The 11,104-nt window shown below is 46.3% G+C and overlaps 1 protein-coding gene across 1 annotated transcript in view; it reads left to right on the plus strand.

The window, feature by feature from the left end:
- The window catches only part of elfn2b (extracellular leucine-rich repeat and fibronectin type III domain containing 2b), a gene marked incomplete at both ends in the record, with an annotated part of 139,195 nt that extends 132,364 nt beyond the window's left edge, over positions 1-6,831 (plus strand). Inside the window, 3 exons of the mRNA XM_080723185.1 lie at positions 2,964-3,009; positions 3,320-3,702; positions 4,366-6,831. Coding sequence (XP_080579311.1) covers positions 2,964-3,009; positions 3,320-3,702; positions 4,366-6,831 — 2,895 coding nt within the window. The remainder of the gene's footprint in view (positions 1-2,963; positions 3,010-3,319; positions 3,703-4,365) is intronic.
- Between the last annotated feature and the right edge of the window lie 4,273 nt (positions 6,832-11,104).

Raw genomic sequence — 11,104 nt, forward strand, 5'->3', positions numbered from 1 at the left:
GAAGAGCAATGACCTAATAAGACTTGGACAGAAGCCGGGTTAGGGGTTAGTGTGGGAGTGCAAAAAGAAAATTGGGGCATTGCTGGGGCAATGAGGCATACACACAGTGGTGTAAAGTAACTAAGTAGATTTACTTAAGTGCTGTATTTACAGTAGTAAGTAACAGTTTGAGGTATTTGACCTTACTTGAGTATTTCCAATTTCCAATACTTTTACTTCTACTCTCCACTACATCTTTGATCCAAATATTGTACTTTTACTCCACTACATTTATTTGAGCACTTTAGTTACTAGTTAGTAACTTTGTATTGTATTATTATAAAACATACATCAACCACTTCAGCCCATATTTTCAAAAGGCCCGTTTCGACAATTTGACCGATCTACAAGCATTGCGACACGCGTTGTGTTTTGCATTTTAAAACTTGAAATAGGACATTCTGCATAATGAATACATTTACGTTTGGCACTTATAGGACATTTTGATGACAATACTTTTGTGCTTATACTCAGTTACAATTTGTAATCCAGTTACTTTTACTTGTAACAGAGCATTTCTACATTGCAGACCCCTGCAGTAAGTACAGTAGCGTTCAGTCCCTAAAGGAGAAGAGAATTAAAAACAGCGTGTGCTCTGTTGTGAGGTGTTAACGGATGGAAGGCGCTTGACCAGGCAGTTCAGTTTTTTCTTGTTTTGTCATTGTTCAGGGCTCTGACAGCCTCAGGGGGGAAAAAAGGAAGAATAAAAAGAAAAGCCTCTTGCTGTGTGTCTCCGTGGTGACCTTGTGACACTACAGGCACTTGCCTAGTGTCCACATCGGCACAAACATCCACTATTGAGGTGGTATTTGTCCTTCACATTCCTTTTTGCTCCAGTGAATCACCTGCCATGGATGTGATGTGGCCTGCATAGAGTTGGCAGCGTTGTGCCAGCCATGATGTTCTGTAAAATGGGATAGGTGCAATCTGTTCCCACCACCCACACATATGCATATGTGCATTTTTCGTACGCGTGGGAGGGCACATGCTTTATTTACACACATGCACGCACGCACGCACGCACGCACGCACGCACGCACGCACGCACGCACGCACGCGCACACACACACACACACACACACGCATGCACACGCGCGTGCACACACACACACACACACACACACACACACACACACACACACACACACACACACACACACACACACACACACACACACACACACAATAAACAAGAGCTTTTGCTCACACAATAGGTGGTACCACACATCCGTGCGTTACTTAGTTTTTGAACCTTTCTGTGATCTTCCTGGATGATATCCCGGGAGCTTATGAGTGAGAGTGATGCTATAAAGTGCTGCTTTTGAGGGGATTAGTTAATCCGCATTTAATCCGTGATTTGAGCTATATAAACCTTGAGTGGGAAAGGGAAAGGTTTATGATGCAAATATCACAGATTTCCATAATGTATATCATGTAGTAAACCTCATGAGTTTTTTCCCCCCCCTTCTTTTTCTTTTTTCTTTTTTAATACAAGGACTTCTAATTTGCCATTGAATACTTTCGGTTGTTTTTAATTATGGTTCCCGTATGATGGTGCTTTGAGCACTGCTGTTGCGTATCTGCGTGGCTAAATTCAGTGTTTCTTAAATGGGTGGAACACGGTCTCTCGGGCGCGTGCCAGGGTTATAATTAACTAAAACTAACAAGGCTTTACAAGAAGTGAAAACTAACTGAAACAGCTTACAACCTCCACATCTGATTTCTCACATGCCCCTCTTCTAGCACAACAAAGAGTTGCTTTTTGCAGTGTGTATACATGTGACCTGACAGTTGCTTATCTCCCGATTAGGGAGTCTTACTGGATTTAGTCTTTGTCAATCTATTCCATACGTGAGCCTATTTATGAGCCTACAGTAATGTTTTCACTCATTTTCAAAAATCGTGAAAGTTTTTGAAAATAGCCAGTCTACAATTTCGTTGTGAGCTTGTAGCTACAATCCTTTTTTCTTCTTTTTTTCCACTTATTGAATCTGACAAATACCATACAATAGAGAACTAGAACTGCACTAAAACTAATCTAAAAGTAAGCCTAAACTAAACTAAACTAAACTAAACTAGCAAACCCACTTTGAAAATGAATCAAAACTAAACTGGCATTGAAAACTAAAATAACCTTGGAGTGTGCCATAGAACTGCAGGGGGTGACCTGTGACATACATTAACATTTTCCAAATGTGTCAAAGTGGGGCATACTGTATAGTGAGAGAAGTTTTGAGAACCACTATAGCTGGAAGTGATGTGTTCTATATTTAAACATCTATTTGGGTGGATGTTCCCAGGGGTGTCACACCAAATGTTGGGCCCTGGGTACAGGGATTCAATGTGGGCCCCCATGAATGTTCTTCATGGGGGGAGAGTTTAACCCATTTAGACTGTAAACGCATTGTTACACATTCTTTTGTGCTTCAACTATTGAAAAATAGTAGATATACAAGCTCACAGCGCGACACAAGCGCGCGTTGCAAGCAAATCTTTTTTTTTTTTTTTCGTGAAAATGTGTGCAAGTCTTTGAAGGTTTTTCGAAAAAACGATGTTTCTACTGTATGTCAGTGGTTCTCAAACTTTTCCATGTGAAGGACGCCCTAAATGATATGTATTTGGCCACGGAACCCCATCTCACAATATTTATTTCCAGGGACCCCCTAGAAGCAAAATTTGAGTTACAAATGTTCGCTTAAAAAATACATATTTTCAAAAATAGCAGATCTTCAAGTTCACAGCGTGGCACTCTGTGCCGCGCTGTGAGCTTGTATATCTGCTGTTTTTCAATAGCTAAAGTATAAAATAATTAAGGCCCCTCCACCTTGGGCCCTAGTAACCCAGTCCCCCCCCCCCCCCCCCCCCTTGTGACGCCCCTGGTTCCTGTGCTCATTCTCATGGACGTTTCCTATTCTCTTCAACAGATTGTCTGCTCTTCTGAGGACTCGCCATTCCATCCCGTGGAGGGAAGTAGAGCTGACGTCCAAGCAGAGACTATGAGGATAAGCTGTGTCATCCCTCACTGCAGTCCCACAAGATGCGGCACAACATGGGTCCCCTGTTGAACAACATGATGACCATACAGCTGTGACTCCAACTGTCTTTCCCCCTCCCCTTCCTTTTTCTACACCCGAGCCAGACCCCTTTCCTTTTTGTACATCGCTCCTACCTACCATAGCTTGTTCCTTTCTCTCTCTCTCTCTCTCTCTCTCTCCCTTCTTCTTCTGCCTGTCCCACCTTTCCTCCGCTCTCATTTCTATTATCCCCCTCTCTGTCTCAGTCGATCTCGTTTCTCCTCCTCTCGTCGTCGCCATGCGTAGCATTTCTCTCCCTTCCTCCCCCTCCCTCTGTCTCCTCATCCTCCCCTCCCTCCTGCTCCTCTTCCTCCATTGTCCCGGCACGGTCAAAGGGGACTGCTGGCTCATTGAGGGGGACAAGGGCTACGTGTGGCTGGCCATCTGCAGCCAGAACCAGCCGCCGTACGAGACCATCCCGCAGCACATCAACAACACGGTCCACGACCTGCGGCTGAACGAGAACCGGCTGAAGGCCGTGCTCTTCACCTCCATGTATCGCTTCACCAACCTGACGGACCTCAACCTCACCAAGAACGAGATCAGCTACATCGAGGATGGGGCCTTCGCAGGACAAGCTAACCTACAGGTGATTAGCCTCATGCTGCCAGACGATCGGAGGTCTCCGCCCACCGATTTTCTAGTAGTTGCTAGAAAGCTGCTGACGCCTACTGGATACAAATCATATCACTGTCCCTTTATCACCTTAGAGACTTGGGATAGCTTCAGCCATGCATTATTTTCCTTCTTGTTTTAATTTTTTACCCTAATTGTTTCCACTCAACATTAGCCATGAAAGCTGTAAGATTGTCCTTAGTTTCTAGTTTCTAATCTTGTGAGTCTAACAGCTAGGTGATAAGTGGATGTTGTTTGGCCAGAGTGTAAGATATTGTAATAATACATAATAATGTAAAGCATGATTGATGCTTTTAACACTAGTTTAACTGTGCCTCAAGTGTAATTTACACATTTCATTGGAGTGGTAAAGCTTTTATCACAGTGTGCACTATGCATGATGATCCAAACTACAATATGAGTTCTGCAATATGAGTGATGGTATATTAGTTATCGAATAAATCAATAAACATGATTGGGATGATATTTCTAATAATTCAGATAAGGACAACCTCGGAAAAGTCTCAAAAGATCATTCATTTCCTCAGATGTTACACACAAGTTAGCTTTTGTTTCTGACCAAAGCAGGTCAAGCAATGCAAAGTTGTTAAGATGTTTGTTTCCCTGTTGCTTTCAGGTTCTTCAGTTGGGCTACAACAAGTTGACCAACCTGACGGAGGGCATGATGAGAGGCTTGGGGCGCATGCAGTGCCTCTTCCTCCAGCACAACCTCATCGAAGTCATCTCCAACAACGCATTCTGGGAGTGTCCGAGCCTCAACAGCATTGACTTATCCTCAAATAAGCTAGCCCGCGTCGACCCAACCACCTTCACAGTTCTCAATCGACTGATGGTATGCGAACTGGCAGCAAACCCATTCCACTGTGGGTGTGATCTTTATGTCTTCCTAGCTTGGCTGGAGTCCTTCAACAACGTTACACATACCTATGACCGGCTCCAGTGTGAGACCCCCAGGGAGATGTTTGGTTATCCCCTCCTGAGTCCTATTGCTGCTGGGCATGCTGGTCGGAATGCCAAGAACATCCTATCCTCTGTCTGCCGAGATGGAGTGTTGATTCCGGGAATGACTTCACTCCCACCGGATCTGGATGGCCCTTCTGGAATGGGGCCAGAGATGTTTGGTGGTGTGGGGCCTTACCACCAGCCCACCACCTCGTCGTCCACTGAGCACAGTTTCATCCCCAGCATCAAGCTCCACCACGTCTCCCTGTCCTCTGCCTCTCTCCTGGTGCAGATTCCCAGGCCTTACAGCAAGATGTACATTCTAACCCAGTACAACCAGACCTACGTGTCTGACGTCATGAACCTGAAGAACAAGAAGGAGATGATCACCCTCAGCAAGCTCAAGCCCCATACCAACTACACCTTCTGTGTGGCCTCCATCCGCAACTCCCAACGTTACAACCACACCTGCCTCCAGTTTGCCACCCGAACTCAGAACCCGGACGACATGCTTCCCACGCCTTCCACCACCACCCACTACATAGTGACCATTGTGGGTTGCCTGTTTGGCATGCTTATCATCCTAGGCGTGGTCTACTATTGCCTCCGTAAGAAACGGATCCACGATGAGAAGCAGAAGTCCATATGTGTCAAGAAAACCATCTTGGAGATGCGCTACGGGCCTGAGGTGGCAGCAGCGGTGGGAAATGACCCGTCGGCTGTCCACAAGCTCCAGGAGCAGTCTAGGGAACACCACCAGTACCAGCACCACCATGGAGGCAAGCTACCTATGTCCGCATCCTCTAGCTCTGGCATGCTCCATTCAGCCAACACCAGCTCCTCCAGACTCTCTTCCATCCCACAGGTAGAGAAGATGGCAACAGCGTTTTCTGAAGCTTTGGGTAAAGGGAACTATATGGATGTCAGGACAGGGGGGATGGGGGATGGAGGGATGAGGGGGGACGATTTGAGGGATGATGACGGAACAGATATCGGGGAGGACTCGGATGACGACGGACGAGGGTCTGCATCGGAAATCTCCACTATTGCCATGGAGGTGGACAAGGTCAACCAGATCATCAACAACTGCATTGATGCGCTGAAGCTGGATGCTGCAGCAGTCGCTGCGTCAGCCTCCTCCACTAACCCTACAGTCTCCCCCACCTCACCTCCCCCTACCAGCACCTCCTCCCTCACACGTGGCATGATCCCTCAATCCCAGGGGTTGACAGAGACCTGCCAAATCCTTCCTATCAATAAGATCCCCCCACCTCCTCCACTTCCAGCCTTCAATGCCACCCTCTCTGAGCGCCCAGGGATCAGCGGTGGCGGCTTTGTGCTCAGTCCCCCCTATAGACCCCCGCCTCCAGCAACAGCTGTCCGTCCCATACAACGGCACATGAGCGCCGATGCAGCCGTGGTGATGGCCAATTCTGTGAAGAAACAGCCTAGCACCACCTCTTGTGGCTCCATGGGCCGAGACCGAGACCGCGGAGCATCCCGGGTTTACAGCCTGGACGTCCCAGAGCCCAGGAGCCCGGATTCGTGCAATCAACAGCAGCAGCAGCAGTACCCGGAGCGGGCCAGCCCCGTAGGCTGCGGGGAGCCCATGGAGAGGCTGCCTCTGGTAGGGAGCGGGAGTTGTGGCGGAGGGGGTGGCGGTGGTTGCGACAGTGGTGGTGTTGGTGCCCAACACCAGGACAACCAGCAGCAACAACATCACCACCAGCAACAGCAGCAGCAGCAGTTGGAGGCACAGCAGGACTACCACTGTTCGGAACACCGCCACTCCGTCCCAGCACTCTACTACGAGGGCTCCCACCAGGGCTCCCCGGCCCAGAGGGTTTCCTTCCTCAAGCCTCTGACCCGCTCCCGCAGGGACGCAGCCTCCTATTCCCAGCTCTCGCCTGCCCGCCACCAGTCCAGCTACTCGGGCTACTCCTCCAGCCCAGAGTACTCCTCTGAGAGCTCGCTCCGCATCTGGGAGCGCTTCCGCCCCTATCGCAAGGGCCAGCGTGACGAGTCCTGTTACGTCACGGCCGGGAACGCCCTCCGCAAAAAGGTGCAGTTCGCCAAAGGCGAGGACCTGCACGACATCCTCGACTACTGGAAGGGCGTCTCTGCACAGCAGAAGCTGTAAGAGAGGAAGGAGTTAAGAGTGAAATACAGGGAACAGAGCTGCCATACTCTTTTCTTCCTGACTGGCTGGCTGGCTTGCACCATTCAAAGAACTTGGAGAGAAAAAAGGAAGGTGTAATATTTGCCTTTGGATATTTAGGCATGCTAGGTGTATAGACTACTGTAAACAGAGCCAGGTCTGTGGGACCGTGCTAAAGTTAGAGCCATCCCGATTTATATATTTTACACTTCAGTGTTTTGTTCAGTGTTTGGGGACTGTGAGCAGTGATTAACACTGAACTGGGCGAGGTCATTATTTAGACTTTCTCAGTGCCATGTTTTAATTTATGGGGAATTACAGGAGGTACACTTGGATAAACTTCATATCATATGTGGCATGTGTGTGTGTGTGTGTGTGTGTGTGTGTGTGTGTGTGTGTGTGTGTGTGTGTGTGTGTGTGTGTGTGTGTGTGTGTGTGTGTGTGTGTGTGTGTGTGGCGGTGCGAGACAGAGAGAGTATGTTTTATGAACCTCCTATATGTTTAGGTGCTGCATTAATTTGCCGACCTGCATTGTGTGCTTATGCATGGATGGAGAGAGATTGGGGTTGGGTGTGGGGTCTGCAAAAAAAAAAAAAAGAAAAGAAAACCCGTTGATTTCATGATCAGAGCTGTGAAGGGCAACCACTATCTCCCTCGCCAAGATCCTCCACACGACTGGACCATTTGCATCTCAATAGTATCTGTCACGCATCACGAGATAGAGAATGCAGAGAGAAAGGAAAAACAGAATGAGATAATCATCAAGTTGGATAGAAGGTATAGCGACATCACAGTTCTCTATGCCATTAGAGGAAATCCAAAGAGGGAGAAAGTCTCATACCAGTGTCCAAAACATGTGTGCATCTAAAATGAAAGATGCTATGATTGAGAATAGTGATCCTGTTATCCCTGACTATCGTCGTTGTCGGGTGGAAACCTCGTATCTCCAAGTTTCAAATTTGTATGTTCTTTCGCAAAGTAATGCCCTGCTTCATATTACAAGGCCGTCGCACAAAAGTAGTGAAAACAACAGATCTACAAGCACACAATGCCTTGCGGTGCGAGGTGTTGTGTGCTTGTAGATCGTCTGTTTTCACTAGTTTAAATCATTTTTAAAATGATAAATGCAAAACGAACGGTTTTGGACATATAAGGTTTCCACCTGACAGCGACGCTATGTTAGATTCTGCCTGTTATAATGAAGGTCAGGGGTTTTAGATGGAGTGAATTGAGTATACAGTACATTAAATACACAGCTCTGCACCCTTGCTAAGCCAATAGGATGCCTGGTGTGTACTGTCAATAGGGCTGTTTTACCCAAGGTGAGCATGCATAGCGGTGACATCTGTACTCACGTGTCCAGTTGTATTCAAAAATGCATGCCCCAGGACACTTGTGAGACAGTGAAGCAAGTGATAAAAAGGGAACAGGGAAATATATTTTGTGGGCCATCGTGAAAATAAGGTGTAAGTGATTGAATATATCAATTAACAAAAGAAGTCACCTATCTATTGCCCTACCTTCAAGTCAGTTTACCAGTAGTTTGCAAGGACACCTAATTGCATCATTCGATGTGACCACACAAGATCCTTATGGCTTTGTCAACACAGTATGCGGTCTGCACACATATGATGTGATATCAAATGGAACGATTATGGAGGTGACCCACTTCTCCTGGCTTTACTCACAACTCACGAGAATTCCTGACCTCCTCTGCGAAATTACCTTGTTTCATTTCCTCATATTGGAAATTGAACGGAGGCGGAGAGGGAAGGGACACATTTAATTACTACCAACACATTCTATTTCTGGAGTTTAACACCATTGTTGTCTATTATAATCATAGACGACTTAATTAGTCAATTAACAAAGACTGTCACGGGAGCATGTGTCTGTGCACTTATACGCTCTCCTGCGTGAGTGTGCGGGGCTTGTGCCAGGGTGGACAGAGAGTGGGGATCGCACGACTTCTCTGATTTGATTAGATTTGCTTTGATTGCCATTTAATTGGAAGATGTCAGCGTTTTTGTCCTTTGGCTAATTCACCCAGTCTGCACCTACAACCTTGAGGGCAACTAATCCACAATATTGGATTATTGACAACGTAGGAGAACTATGACGAATGGGGTTAGTATTCAGCTCCACACATGTCGCTCATCTACACCCATGCACTGATTTAGCATTTGAGCAGCCTGCCTGTCGTGTAGGAGGTCACATATCTTAGCATTGTCTATTAGCTACTTGTTGGAGAATCTAGCTAATCCTCATCCTCAAGTAGAGTGACATTGCCCATGTGATTGTGCAGCATTGAGCAGCAAGGCAACATTAAGGTTAGTTCCAAATACATAACATACTGTACACACAGGGGCGTCGCACCAAATTCTGGGCCCTGGGTACAAGGATTCACTGCGGGCCCTCCATGAATGTTCTTCATAGGGGAGGGGGTTTAACCCATTTAGACTGGGAACGCATTATTACGCATTCATTTGTGCTTTAACTATTGAAAAAATAGCAATTATACAAGCTCACAGCATGGGACCGAGTGCCGCGCTGCGAGCGTGTAGAGCACTTTATTTTGAAAAAATCATGGAAATGTGTGCAAGTCTTTGAAGTCTATTTCAAATCCTTCTAAGGTTTTTTGAAAAAACTATGTTTCTATGTCAGTGGTGCTCAAACTTTTTCATGCGAAGGACCCCAGAAATGATATGTATTTGGCCACAGACCTTCGCTTAAAAAATACATATAGGCCTATTCAAATATTTGCACACATTTTTACAACGTTTCAAAAATAGATATACAAGCTCGCAGCGCGGCACTCGGTGCCGCGCTGTGAGCTTGTATATCTGCTATTTTTCAATAGCTAAAGTATAAAATAATTAGGACCTCTCCTCCTTGGGTCCTAGTAACTCAGTCCCACTTTTCCCTTGTGACGCCCCTGCATACACACACAACATCTGAGGCAACCAAGGCTTTTTTTAGGTTTCCTGAACACAATTACACCCCCTAAAAACTGAACTTAAAAACATTCCGTGGATTTTCGGAGCAGAGGCGATGATTGGCAGGCAAAATCCCTCAACAGCGACACCCGCAGACAAAACATTTTATTTCCATTGCAACTGAAAGGCCTTAGAACACAGAGAGAGAGAGTGAAAAACTGCCATGGCTCACTGGAGTGGATTTTTTGTTTAAAACCTTTTAATACTCGTTTGTAGGACAATGATTATGTTTAGTAAACACAACATGTCATGAGACATGAAGTGAAAGTCAAAGAGAAACTGTGAAAGCGCATTTTTGCCATCAGTTCAGTATAGTGATCACCACATTAGCATGCACGTAGGCGTTCCCGGAGAAAATAGCAGGTGTAATGAAATGTCGACTTTCAGTATCCTTTTTCTCTCACTCTTTATTCGTCTTATTCACTCCCTCGATCGCTGCCAGCCACAGCTGTGGATTTTCATTTAGCCCACATACCAGCCCTTTCTCCCCTCCCTCCCGGGTCTATTGGGATCCAGGCTTCTGGCAGGGTTGGGGCACTGAACACGACGCTGTTCTATGGAGCTTCATTGCCCAACACCTGTTCCCTTTTACTCAATGAGAAAAGCTGGAGATTGCCTTTTCACTCCACTAGACAGAAATTGGGTCTGCTCTGCATATCGTCGTTGTCGGATGAAAACCTTGTATGTCCAAGACCGTTCGTTTTGCATTTATCATTTTAAAAATGATTAAACTAGTGAAAACAGCCGATCTACAAGCACACAACGCCTCGCACCGCGAGGCGTTGTGTGCTTGTAGATCTGCTGTTTTCACTACTTTTGTGCGACGACCTTGTATGATGAAGCAAGGCTTTACTTTGCAAAAGAACGTACACATTTGAAACTTGGAGATACGAGGTTTCCACCCGACAACGACAATATTTGAATGTTCTGTTTTGCCTTTCTCAAGGCTTTCTTTCTTTTCGGCCAATGTCATATGAGTGAATTCATGTATGTGTGTGTGTGTGTTTTGACACTAGATGTGGGATGAATGGTTGCAGTTGTGCTGGTGGTTGTATAATGGTTCAGTTTATCTCGGTGTTTTCCTGCCCCCTCCCTTTCTGCTGTCATCTCTCTCTGTATGAGTGTTTGAGGGACAAGTATGCTGCCATCATTGTTTACAATCGGAAGGAACAACATCGGGTGATGTGCCACAAACTCACTGTTCAGAATCACAATGGTGTGTCGGTTTTAGACAACTTTCCACTGGTTCTACACGAAGA

Source organism: Nannobrachium achirus (assembly GCF_963921795.1).
Source record: "Nannobrachium achirus genome assembly, chromosome: 4".
NCBI classification, from domain to species: Eukaryota; Metazoa; Chordata; class Actinopteri; order Myctophiformes; family Myctophidae; genus Nannobrachium; species Nannobrachium achirus.